Below are 13854 nucleotides of genomic sequence, written 5' to 3'. Positions count from 1 at the left end.
GAGTTTCTTACTGGTGTAACCTTTCTAAAAGCTAGGCTTCTGTAAAGAGAACATCTCACTCTGATAGACTCACCACCGCCATGTATTACATAGGCATCCGTTTCTTTGGATGCAGTATAACATTACAAGTGAGCTTCCCCAATCATAACAGCCTATCCTGCAGCCAACTTTTAGGCTATGCCATTCATTGGTAGGCATCTTCCTGCTGTCACCCCAATGATCCTCAGAATGAAGGAGCTCCATGAAAGTTTATCTCCTACACTCACTGGGCAGGAAACTGCATCACAGCTCCATTCACGTATGTGGCATACAGTTCACTTTACGGAGAATGGTGGGCAGTATCACCTATTGTCTTCAGGATTGGAGAGGTTCCTACAGGGTGGACCTCCACTAACCATATGGCATATGCTAGTACTAAGCTACAACATGACTCAATGGAAATATCCTTTTAAGCTAGATTTGCACAGTAATATCTAAAGCAACTGAGGATTGCACCAAAAATTGGGTTGTGTGGCCTCTATAAAATATTGTTGTTTGATGTCATTGAATAGATGCAATCTTAGCCTTCATTAAGTGACTGAAAGTCCATCCTGACCCAGTGCTAAAACTGCAATGTATTTATTAAAGAGCCTTCAGCCTGGAGTTCAATTTTGTTAGAAATAGACAAACAGACGTGACCTTTTACAAGTAACTCTGCAAATATTGGTGTTCACATCTCCCTTTAAATTGCCACTATCAAATATCTGTTGAATTGGATAACTACGACTTCATATTTTTTGTATTAACCAAGAAATGTACCATATTTATGGGTCTAACCTTCTGGTATAGAACAGTATTTCTGCTCTGGAATAATTCAAATATAGAAATGCTGTCAGGTCAAATTGCAATGGCTTGGATTAGTACTAGATGTTGGAGAAAGTGAGCGAGATTGTGAGGTTGACTGGTGTTTAGCCATTAAATAAGTTTAGCTGTATGGATTAAGTACAGGAAGAAATCTATGAGTAGATGACAGTAAACATTTAATATCAAAGTTATAAAAGTGTCCAGCTTCCTTGTGCGATACATTAGGGCTTATAAAATACAATTTAGCAGACACTATATTGACAGAGTCCTCTCTGTCACTACCTGGACTAAGAGATAATCCTGGACAGACCAGATAAAATCTTTATCATGTTTTTTAGTGTAATTTTATGATCATTATGGTTGCAGGTATACCAAATAAGTACAATTTTTTGGCAACTTGGGCCTCTCTTTTCCATTTTTTCTGAGTGGAAAACGCTAGACTCCTGTTGGCATCTGAACCAGGCACCTCCTTTGAGGTACAGACATAGTGAGAGCGTCCTAAACTTTTTACTTAGCATTTAACAGTGAAAAGTAGGTATCCAGATGATATTCTGTCCAGACTTCCCCACTGTTCAATGCTGGCTAAAACAAGTCTGAACTTCATAGAGGTCAACCATTGAGTGAAACCTAGGTTATGGAATTTGGACTTTTCTGGCCGTGTATGAGGCCTGAGGGCAAGACTCTTAACTACTGAAGAGCGTGACCTTTTGATTAGACCCTTCCATTTGGTGAACCAACCAGTCAATGGTGGTACCATGCAAGTTTATATTTCCAGATCACCCATGTCCAGCTTGTAGATGGATAAACTAGTCCACTGATGATTGGCTTATCAGGTAAGACCCCTCTGTCTGGTTGTTCAAGCAGGAAACTATGGACTTCTAGTGATAATCCCATGCTTTTGATCGTTTCTTTTAATTGACAATTGACTCCTTTCCCTCCATACCTTTCTTTCCATTTGTTCCATTCTCTTCCCCCTCCTCTGTTCTTTCCCTTCCCTTTTGCTTAAAGTAAAATTATTTGGTTACTTTGTAATAACTTAAGGAAAACCTATTAAAAAATGACTTGACTAATATACTATTTCCACAACAAAGCTACAGAAAACACGAAACTTTGGTCTAATATATCTGCACTAATGACCTGTGTGAAAACTCTAATATTTAAAAAAAAAATTGTGGCAACAAAAAATAAAATAAAACGGAAGCAAGAATAAGAAAAAGAAAGTAGTAGAAGTCTGTTATATTAATATTTAATGTTTCTGATGATACATTCCCTTTGAAATGAAGAAAATGTAGAAACTGATGAAAAGATTCAAAATGAGAAAAAGGCTGTATTCTTCCAGTGACTGTACCTGGGCTGCATCCATTTCATTGAGCATAACAATGGAGGAGCAGTTGTAGTCAAACACCAACCTCCAGAAATCGGGCACAGTATTGGGTAATGGGTGCTGAGTAACCAAAAACGCTGCTGGCTTTTTATGGCTCTAGAAGACAAAACAACAAATGATTTGATTGAAGATGAAATGTGGTAAAATGAAGGTTTTCCTCCCGTTTTGGAGCTTAGCCATCAGTACTAGATGGCAGAAATCGGATTGTTTATGTATCATCATAAAGATGCTGACAGGCAGTGACAGAAGGGAGTGTGCACAGCAGACTGGCTAATACACAGTTTATTCAGCAGTATCTGATCACATAATCTGTCAGTCTAGGGTGCGAGACAGGATTATCCTGGAAATATTCCCTTTGCAGCAAGGAGCTGTCAGATCTCCGACACAAGCTGCGAGATCAGGCCACCCCCTGGTGTGTGACAGTCAGTACGCTTCCTGTGACAGATCAGACTCACAGCTCCGCGTGACAGATAGCGACACTGCTTATAATGGATACCTGCATCTGTATGCAATAAAGTCTGGCTATAAGCTAATTGCTTGTATATAAGAATATACGCACATCCATGAGTGTGGCGTTAATGTAGTTGCTAGTCTCTCCATCCAGTGAGATGAGGAAGGGAAGGCACCGGTCCAGGGGTAGGACATCCAAAGCCCGATTTTTTTCATGGTTCCGGGGTAAAAGTCCTATGCTGCAGTCTTCTGGCCTCGCTCGAGGAGTCACAATGTTCAAGGTCTAAAGGCAACAAAATTTCAGATAATCAAGACACTAAACATTTTATTATGATCTGCAGCCTAATGTACAGAATAGTCATAAATTAGGAGACAAGATCCAACCACTCTGGTGGTTTTTCTTTAAAGTGGTTTGCAGGACAACTGCGAGTAAGATTTCTATAAGGATTCTTGTATTAGTGATGGAAAAAAAAAAAGATTGCAGAATATGCTACTCTTACATTTAAAATATATAAAGCATGGAAAGAAACTTAAAAACTGTGACCAGAGCCTTACTTGTGAGATCACTAACCTGAAACTCGTCTTTGATTTGGCTGCAGTTCGTCTGTGGATCTATGCGACTGATGTTGTAATAGACAGAACGGAATTCACATACTGGGATGGCAGTGTTTCCGCACAAACAGGCTTCAAGGATGGCATCGTGAACAAAAACATACTGCTCCTAGAGAAAAAAGAGCAAATTAATTAATTGGAACAGTAAGTTATAATGTTGTCTCAATAAATGAATAGGTTTTGTTTGTCTTAAAGTCAACTTTAATTAAATCCTCTGTTAGCGCTTTTTTGTCTTTTCCTATGTTTTCTATATTTTTTACCTGCAACCTGGGGTTATGACTCTATGATTTTTTTCATTTTCAAATAATAGGCATGAAAACAAGGATGATGCTTCTCTGTATTCCATAACTATATTCACTAAATACATTTGTGAATGTAATATCAGTGTCATATACGTCAAAAAAGGCAGCTATGGAGAGACATGGACCAGACTTGGTTGGCTAATTTTTGTGCAGGAGAAACTGTGTTGGAGTCTCCATTACAGAGGAATTGCACTGCTAGTGAAATAGGTAATGGCAAATTGGTCCAGTGGTCACAAAAAAAGCTTTAGAGAGGGAACAACCATCAGGCACGAGGCTCCTATATTGAAAAACTCAGCAACTCTACGGGGAATAAAAATTTCAATTTAGCTACTGGCCTTGCTATTCACTGCATGACAAGGTATCACATAGTGCGTTTTATAAATATATTTTTATATTTACAGTATAGAAAATTGATTTCTTTGTCCGTTTGGATTGGATGGGTTGTTAGTTACCGACATCTAGTGAGAATTTCATGTCAATAGCACCTTTCAAAAATATATTTACTTAGAAAATTGGTGAAGTGTTCAATGCTTTTTTCACCCGCTATATATATATATATATATATATATATATATATATATATATATATACACTCACTGGCCACTTTATTAGGTACACCTGTCCAACTTCTTGTTAACACTTAATTTCTAATCAGCCAATCACATGGCGGCAACTCAGTGCATTTAGGCATGTAGACATGGTCAAGACAATCTCCTGCAGTTCAAACCGAGCATCAGTATGGGGAAGAAAGGTGATTTGAGTGCCTTTGAACGTGGCATGGTTGTTGGTGCCAGAAGGGCTGGTCTGAGTATTTCAGAAACTGCTGATCTACTGGGATTTTCACGCACAACCATCTCTAGGGTTTACAGAGAATGGTCCGAAAAAGAAAAAAAATCCAGTGAGCGGCAGTTCTGTGGGCGGAAATGCCTTGTTGATGCCAGAGGTCAGAGGAGAATGGGCAGACTGGTTCGAGCTGATAGAAAGGCAACAGTGACTCAAATCGCCACCCGTTACAACCAAGGTAGGCCTAAGAGCATCTCTGAACGCACAGTGCGTCGAACTTTGAGGCAGATGGGCTACAGCAGCAGAAGACCACACCGGGTACCACTCCTTTCAGCTAAGAACAGGAAACTGAGGCTACAATTTGTACAAGCTCATCGAAATTGGACAGTAGAAGATTGGAAAAACGTTGCTTGGTCTGATGAGTCTCGATTTCTGCTGCTACATTCGGATGGTAGGGTCAGAATTTGGCGTAAACAACATGAAAGCATGGATCCATCCTGCCTTGTATGGAGCATCTTTGGGATGTGCAGCCGACAAATCTGCGGCAACTGTGTGATGCCATCATGTCAATATGGACCAAAATCTCTGAGGAATGCTTCCAGCCCCTTGTTGAATCTATGCCACGAAGAATTGAGGCAGTTCTGAAGGCAAAAGGGGGTCCAACCCGTTACTAGCATGGTGTACCTAATAAAGTGGCCGGTGAGTGTATATATATATATATATATATATATATATATATATATATATATATATATATATATATATATAGATAAGAAATCCCTTGAATTATGTTTGAGTAGTGCATTAGAATCACATGGAGGATTACACAGCCCACAGGCCACCTATTCGTTTCCTGCTGACCAGGTGTAATATTCCCATAGGTGTTTCATTTTCGATGTTGCAGTGTGGACCAGTCATTACCTTTTGAACATTGCGGCTGTAACCTCCTCCAATGCTCTTTGGATAAATTCATCTTACCTCGGTCTGTACCATGTTGACTCTCTGAGCTCTCAGCTCCCGCACACAGTTGAATATGTCCACTACTCCTTCATTCTCCGCCATGTCCAGCATAATATCGATGGCTATAAAACAGCCAGTTCTCCCAGCTCCAGCGCTATGGAATAAAGTCATTATTAATAGTGACAGGTTCTATGAGTATTATTTCTTAACATTACTGTATATAATAACATCAAAATCCAATTTAGAAGTATAACATTACAAGGTAATTTCCATTGATTACAGGTTATTAGAAAGAAAATCATTATAATTATTTGTTCCAAATACCCTAAAACCAGTGGACGATTTGCAGTATTCAACGTGGAATAAAACTAGAATGAGTTCTAAGGAAGAGACTTAAATTGATGGTAGTTCTGTTCTCATTACTACATACACCCTTCTAGTACGACTCCCAGGGCACCATTATGACTTGTGGCGGATGGAGATTTTGACTTAAGTGGGCAAATTAATTGGGAACTGTGTTATTATGATAAAAGGATTGTATATTAATACTACAGAGCACATGTGTGCAGATAGTTGTCGTGTGCAACATACAGGAGTGTATTTACATTGGAGTCAGGCCATGCAGCTAGCATTTGACCCATTGCAAAGAATGACGCTCTCAAATCGGTGGCTTTCTACATTCCAATAGAAGATAAAAATCCAACATAGATTTGTCCTCTCCATGGGCAACAAGACAGATGAAAGAACTATGGGTTATACATTTTTTTTTATCCAATACTAGGTTGAGGAGAAAGGCAGATAAACAAGGGGAGCTTAATGCCCATGGTGGACATTATTGGGTTGTGTGAGCTTTTATAAGAGAGTGGATAAATGGTTAGCACCCCCTGAAGATCATATAGTAATTGTATTGTGTTATGTTGATGCATTTCTCAGCTGCTGCATTGGTTTATAAGTGTACTGTAAAAAACTAGATGCAGGAGTTTAGGTAAAGAATGGGTTAGCAATTGGTGGGAAGTTCAGTGAAGATCTTCACATTATAAAGGGCTGTTGAGGCCTTGTACATTCAAGTGCCTGTAGTTAGAGCACAGTGAGCATCAGCCAGACAGAAAGTAGATTCTATCAGAAGAGGAATCCAGAAGCATTATCCTGGAAGAGGGTACAGCTCAGTGGGAAGCTGGGAGAGGCCCAAACATAGTTAAGAACAAGGGTGGATCAGAGCTATTAGTAGTCCTGCGACTGTTCTGGGCTGGACATGGTCACCCTGATAAAGAGGTGGATTACAAGTTTCCGAGCTAATGAGGAAGATTTAGAGAAAGAATTCTATTTATTGCCTGATCAGAGCATCTGGAAATGTAGATGCAGTAGCCGGTATGTAGGAAGTAGGACAGGAGGATTCTGCTAATATGGAACTGTATGATTGTTGTGAGATCATGTTGAAGATGAAATGTAAAGTAATGCCATATATAACCATCTCTACTGTCACATCTGTCAAATCCAAGTGTGAATACCATCCAATCTGATACGTTATAAGTTATATTTTTTCATCTTCTACCTCAGTAAAAGATTTTCCGTTGTTAACTATATTGGCCTCTCCTGCTTCCTTGTTTGTCCCCACCACTACACTACATCACAGGGCGTTGCTACCAGCCCCCAAGGAACAGTACTGTTAGTACGAAACCATTCAGTAGGAATCAGTAACAGAAGTGGAGAAGGTTTTTTTTTTCTTGCTATTGTGTAACATATTGTTACCTGCAATGCACAGTGATTGGTCCGGCATCTGGTGGGTTAAGGAACTTCACCTGTCTGACAAAGCCCAAAAGACCAGTGGCATAACATGGTACGCCATGATCTGGCCAGCTGGTGAAGTGAAATTGGCGAATTTCCCGAATGTCGTGAGATCCTTTCTAAAATAAAAAAACAAGGTGCATTAACATCCTAACATCAGGAATCAATCACTTGGTAAATCTCTGAAATGGTTGACCCAAATTTATGATTTACCTTTTGCACTGTAAATGTCCTGATGACATACTCTGCCAATGGTTCTGTTTCTATAAGGGATACCTTAATGTCACCGTAGACTTCAGTATCATCAGGCCAGTACCTGACACATTTTACCTAGAATTTAGTTAAAGAACAGAATATTACTTTTGGCTAATATGTGAATGGAGAATGATGGAGAACATGTATGCATGCAATAGCGGCAGACCATGTGGCTGCTACAGGGCTCCTGTAGAGAGGCAACTCAGCTTTTGTCAGTCCTAACCACCTTCCTATTAGGTAGCATTTGTGAAGGACTCAATCTCACGGGATGTGTAACAGAAACACGGCACTCCTGCTAAAGGTGGGTGCTCAAGTAGGGTCCCATCCCATATAATACCACTATTTTTCCATTCTCTGACCACATGGTTTTCATTTTCTAAAATCTGACTGAAACCTTATCCATTAATCTATGGATTGCACATGTAAATGAAACACAATAATTTGCAACTTTCTAGGAGTGACAAGTTCTTCAATGCTCAGTCTCATAGGGGACTTCATTGTTAGCAGGCGGGGGAGTCTGTTTTGTTCCATGGGTCATAATAGGGGAAAACAGAAAACCACCTGGCACAACATTAATAGATCACACAACGCTTACTATTATTATTGCTATATCCCCTCTACCTTCCATATACATCTAGCAGATGAGGTCATTGTATTTCGAGGCTTACAGCTCCTGGTTGATTATAGTGAAATGAATGAAGAACTAGATTGTTAATATTTCATATTCATGTGCCTGAGTCACCTTCTGATAATAATGACTTATTTTTACATTTCATATGGAAGGCAGGAAATAGAAGACATCTAAGGCTAGATAAAACTAGATGATTCATCTATCAAGATTGAACACTAGGCACGGAGCACAGGCTTTTACCTAACAGAGAATGATTTTTGCCTTCAACTTTTTAGCCCAATTGCTTTTTGTGATTTCTGGTAGTGTTTTCCTGTCTTTTATCAGATTTACGATTTCTCCAGTCTATTTGTACTACACAAGCTTTTAAGCCCTAACCCATTCCTCACCCCTAACACCTCACAAAGATTAGCAGTATTCTTTCATCAAGTTTAGGTCTCATACCCTTCCGACTTCCACCAGATTTGTCACCATCACCACGCTGACTGAGTTTTCCTGCCAGATCATCCTCCAAAAATCCTTTACTGTCTCCTGCATGGGACCTAGGGGATTAACAGATGATCCAATACAATATGTCACAACGCGGTTTCCTTTTTAATACCAAGTACATTTATGTAATGTCTAAATATACTAGAAATACATGTATGAGTTTAAAAAAATGTGGTTCTGAATTCTATAATGGTCATGCTAGAATCCAATTTGTTTGTCTCATCTGGCTTTGGGAATCGGTATAAATCCCTGAAGTCACTATCCATTTACCAACCATCCGTAACTTCCCGGACAATCTGCAATGAACAGGTCCTTTCCTCTGCTGTCCATAGTGTTTGGCAGAAAAAGAACCAAATGATTTTTTTTCTTCTCCAAAGTTTGTACTATGCTATGCTGTGACATGTGGATTACAAACACAGTAACATACGGATTCAGGCTGAGAAGCTGGGACTCGGGTGAGACGCAAGAGGAAGGAGTGGAGCTGCAGCCAGTAATCTGCTGTTATATCACGTCTTATACTCCAGTCACATCCAGAGCTGCAGCCAGGATTCTGCTGTTACATCATGTCTTACACTCCAGTCACGTCAAGAGCTAAATCCAGTATTCTGATGTTACATCAAGTCTTATTCTCCAGTCACGTCCAGAGCTGCAGCCAGGATTCTGATGTTATATCATGTCATATTCTCCAGTCACATCCAGAGCTGCAGCAGGATTCTGCTGTTACATATTGTCTTATACTCCAGTCACGTCCAGAGCAGCAGCCAGGATTTTGCTGTTACATCATGTCTTATACTCCAGTCATGTCCAGAGCTGCAGCCAATATTTTGCTGTTACATCATGTCTTATAATCCAGTCACGTCCAGAGCGGCTGCCAGGATTCTGCTGTTACATCATTTCTTATACTCCAGTCACATGCAGAGCTGCAGTCACAATTCTGTGCTACATCATGTCTTATATTCCAGTCACATACTGAGCTGCTATTCTGCTGTTTCATCAGGTCTTACAGTATAAACAAGTTCTCAGTATACCTCACAGTGAATGTATCATCCTAAAACTAATATACTTTCTATCTAATGAATCTATGTATTTTACTCTGTTTTTTTGGGGGGTGATTCTTGGGAATTTTGTTTCCACGTTTTTACAAGATGCTGGTATAAACCAATCTGTGTTATTCCGTACCAGGGAATGTCATGTTAATTAAGGATGGTGACGGTCTTGGCTGTGTCCGCAATGTGCTGGGTAGGTAGCAAGGATGCATTACCTAGAAGGCCAAATCCGGGATACACAACTAACATTCTGCCTTGGCAGTATAAAGCAGTATTCCATTATTCCAAGTCCTAAAGCTTAAAAATGTACATTTATTTTTTTTAAGTCATCATTACCTTGGGTAGCAATGTAATGGCGAGGTCGATGATAACCCTGGAAGAAAAAAAGCCCACAGATTGATTTAGCCTGATTGACAGTGATATTATATCATTTTGTAAAGCATAAGGAATGGGAATGTGTAACTTACATCCACATAGTTGGCATTAATGTAATCTGAATGAGGGTCTCCATCTATCAGCTGTAGCCGCACCCGCGAATGGTCATCTGAGAGAAAGAGACACTGAGATGTCACATGAAGGTCAGCTGAAAAGTGACAGGCAGGAATCACTGACTCGGTAATGTACGGTTCACTGACAATGACACATGTCTCCGCTAGCAAAGTTACTCAGGAAGTCAGTGACAAAGTCACAATCACCGCTATTGACAAGGCAAAGTTTCTAAATACCAGAGATTCATATTAATTCAAAAGACCCACTTGGAAGAGGTGACTGGGAATACATAATGTGGAAGGAGTACTAATTGGTAGGCCAGGAGAGGTAAGTCTAAGTTTGATAGTGTAGGTTGTCATCTATGGGTATGCCTTGTCATCACAGATGGGCTCACGCAAATTGGCCAATTTGTGCACTAACTACCTCATTTCTATAAGTATAGCACATAATTCCTATAATTATCTTTAATATATACCTTGGCGAACTCAGCGTGTTGCTGTACTTGTTTGTATTATCACAGTCACCTGTTCACATTTGGAAAAGGGTGAAACTCAGTCAAAGGAGCACCGAAAGGAAACTCTAACACCAGAATGGGGTTTAAGCCACAACGCATTTCAACGGAAGTACCGTATTCATCAGGTGAAATGTTCAACGCGTTGTGGCTTAAACCCCATTCTGGTGTTAGAGTTTCCTTTCGGCGCTCCTTTGACCGAGTTTCACCCTCTTCCTGTTTCTCTCCTCCTTCGGAGGTGTGCGACTGGAGCTGCGGGGGGAAAGTGCGCCCTCCCCTCACTAGGGCTACCTATCCAGCGCTCCTAAAGAATCCGGCTTTTACTGACTTTGTTTTACCTGTTCACATTTGACTCATTTTGCATGGAGGTGCTGGTCAGTTTTTTTGTAGCACACATTTGAGGGTGGTGACTGCCTCTTTATTTGGCTCATCAATCTTCCTATCTGAATAAGGCTGGGTTCACATAGCGTTTGCCACTACGTTTAGCGACTCTGTCAGAGCTTATGTCTGAACCCCCACAAAACGGGGTTTGGGAGTCACAGTTGACTTACTCCTAGTTGACTATGTCTTGCGACCCTCCTCCAATAGATTTATATGGCCGAAAATAATGTACGACAGAACGCACTGTGACTCCATCTGCATTATGAAAGTCAAGATCATATGCCGGAATCCAGTTTTGGCGGGATTGGACATAAGCCCCGATGGAGCTACTTGAACGTACTGGCAAATGCTTTGTGATCCCAGAGTAAGGTTGTTTTTAACCCCTTTACCCCCAAGGGTTGTTTGCACGTTAATGACTGGGCCAATTTTTACAATTCTGACCACTGTCCCTTTATGAGGTTACAACTCTGGAACGCTTCAACGGATCCTGGTAATTCTGACATTGTTTTCTCGTGACATATTGTACTTCATTGTAGTGGTAACATTTCTTTGATATTACCTGCGTTTATTTGTGAAAAAAATGGAAATTTGGCAAAATTTATGAAATTTTGCAATTTTCCAACTTTGAATTTTTATACAATTAAATCACAGAGATATGTCACACAAAATACTTAAAAAGTAACATTTCCCACATATCTTCTTTACATCAGCACAATTTTAGAACCAACATTTTTTTTTGTTAGGGAGTTATAAGGGTTAAAATTTGACCAGCAATTTCTCATTTTTACAACACCATTATTTTTTAGGGACCACATCTCATTTGAAGTCATTTTGAGGGGTCTATATGATGGAAAATACCCAAGTGTGACACCATTCTAAAAACTGCACCCCTCAAGGTGCTCAAAACCACATTCAAGAAGTTTATTAACCCTTCAGGTGTTTCACAGGAATTTTTGGAATGTTTAAATAAAAATGAACATTTAACTTTTGTACACAAAAAATTTACTTCAGCTCCAATTTGTTCTATTTTATAAAGGGTAACAGGAGAAAATGGACCTGAAAGTTGTTGTACAATTTGTCCTGAGTACGCTGATATCCCATATGTGGGGGTAAACCACTGTTTGGGCGCATGGCAGAGCTCGGAAGCGAAGGAGCGCCATTTGACTTTTCAATGCAAAATTAACTGAAATTCAGATGGGACGCCATGTTGCGTTTGGAGAGCCCCTGATGTGACTAAACATTGAAACCCCCCACAAGTGACACCATTTTGGAAACTAAACCCCCTAAAAAACTTATCTAGATGTGTGGTGAGCACTTTGACCCATTAAGTGCTTCACAAAAGTTTATAATGCAGAGCCATAAAATAAAAAATCATATTTTTTCACAAAAATTATCTTTTCGCCCCCAGTTTTTTATTTTCCCAAGGGTAAGTGAAGAAATTGGACCCCAAAAGTTGTTGTACAAATTGTCCTGAGTACGCCGATACCCCATATGTGGGGGTAAACTACTGTTTGGGCGCATGGCAGAGCTCGGAAGCGAAGGAGCGCCATTTGACTTTTCAATGCAAAATTGACTGGAATTGAGATGGGACGCCATTTTGCGTTTGGAGAGCCACTGATGTGCCTAAACATTGAAACCCCCACAAGTGACACCATTTTGGAAAGTAGACCCCCTAAGGAACTCATCTAGATGTGTTGTGAGAGCTTTGAACCCCCAAATGTTTAACTACAGTTTTTAATGCAGAGCTGTGAAAATAAAAATTATTTTTTTTCCCCACAAAAATTATTTTTTAGCTCCCAGTTTTGTATTTTTCCAAGGGAAACAGTGTAAATTGAACCCCAAAAGTTGTTGTCCAATTTGTCCTGAGTACGCTGATACCCAATATGTGGGGGGGAACCACCGTTTGGGCGCATGGCAGAGCTCGGAAGGGAAGGAGCGCCATTTGGAATGCAGACTTAGATGGATTGGTCTGCAGGCGTCACGTTGCATTTGCAGAGCCCCTGATGTAACTAAACAGTAGAAACCCCCCATAAGTGACCCCATATTGGAAACTAGACCCCCAAGGAACTTATCTAGATGTGTTGTGAGAACTTTGAACCCCCAAGTGTTTCACTACAGTTCATAACGCAGACTCGAGAAAATAAAAAATATTTTTTTTTTTACACAAAAATTATTTTTTAGCCCCCAGTTTTGCATTTTCCCAAGGGTAACTGGAGAAATTGGACCCCAAAAGTTGTTTTCCAATGTGTCCCGAGTACGCTGATACCCCATATGTTGGGGTAAACCCCTGTTTGTGCGCACGGGAGAGCTCGGAAGGGAAGGAGCACTGTTTTACTTTTTCAACGCAGAATTGGCTGGAATTGAGATCGGACGCAATGTCGCATTTGGAGAGCCCCGATGTGCCTAAACAGTGGAAACCCCCCAATTATAACTGAAACCCTAATCCAAACACTCCCCTAACCCTATTCTCAACTGTAACCCTAACCACACCCCTAACTCTGACACACCCCTAACCCTAATCCCAACCCTATTCCCTACTGTAAATGTAATCCAAACCCTAACCCTAACTTTAGCCCCAACCCTAATTTTAGCCCCAAGCCTAACTTTAGCCCCAACCCTAACCCTAGCTGTAGCCCTAACCCTAGCCCCAACCCTAACGCTAACCCTAGCCCTAACCCTAACCCTAGCCCTAACCCTAGCCCTAACCTTAACCCTAGCCCTAACCCTATACCTAGCCTTAACCCTAACCTTAACCCTAGCCCTAACCCTAGCCGTAACCCTAACCCTAGCCCTAACCCTAATGGGAAAATGGAAATAAATACATTTTTTAATTTTTTAATTTTTCGTAACTAAGAGGGTGATGAAGGGGGGTTTGATTTACTATTTATAGCGGGTTTTCTAGCGGATTTTTATGATTGGCAGCCGTCACACAATAA

The 13854-nt window shown here is 40.4% G+C and overlaps 1 protein-coding gene across 8 annotated transcripts in view; it reads right to left on the bottom strand.

The window, feature by feature from the left end:
- Positions 1-13854, bottom strand: part of PTPRT (protein tyrosine phosphatase receptor type T) — a 469258-nt gene that overhangs the window by 51169 nt on the left and 404235 nt on the right. For all 8 annotated transcript variants that reach the window (XM_077251539.1, XM_077251545.1, XM_077251540.1 and 5 more), the window contains 9 exons: positions 10005-10081; positions 9874-9910; positions 8447-8544; positions 7333-7449; positions 7084-7238; positions 5353-5488; positions 3249-3398; positions 2787-2960; positions 2192-2323 (listed from right to left, as the gene is read on the bottom strand). In XM_077251539.1, coding sequence (XP_077107654.1) covers positions 2192-2323; positions 2787-2960; positions 3249-3398; positions 5353-5488; positions 7084-7238; positions 7333-7449; positions 8447-8544; positions 9874-9910; positions 10005-10081 — 1076 coding nt within the window. The remainder of the gene's footprint in view (positions 1-2191; positions 2324-2786; positions 2961-3248; positions 3399-5352; positions 5489-7083; positions 7239-7332; positions 7450-8446; positions 8545-9873; positions 9911-10004; positions 10082-13854) is intronic.

Source organism: Ranitomeya variabilis, chromosome 4 (assembly GCF_051348905.1).
Source record: "Ranitomeya variabilis isolate aRanVar5 chromosome 4, aRanVar5.hap1, whole genome shotgun sequence".
Lineage (NCBI taxonomy): Eukaryota > Metazoa > Chordata > Amphibia > Anura > Dendrobatidae > Ranitomeya > Ranitomeya variabilis.
Note: the sequence above shows the minus strand (reverse complement) of the source record. Positions and strands in the feature narration are given on the sequence as shown.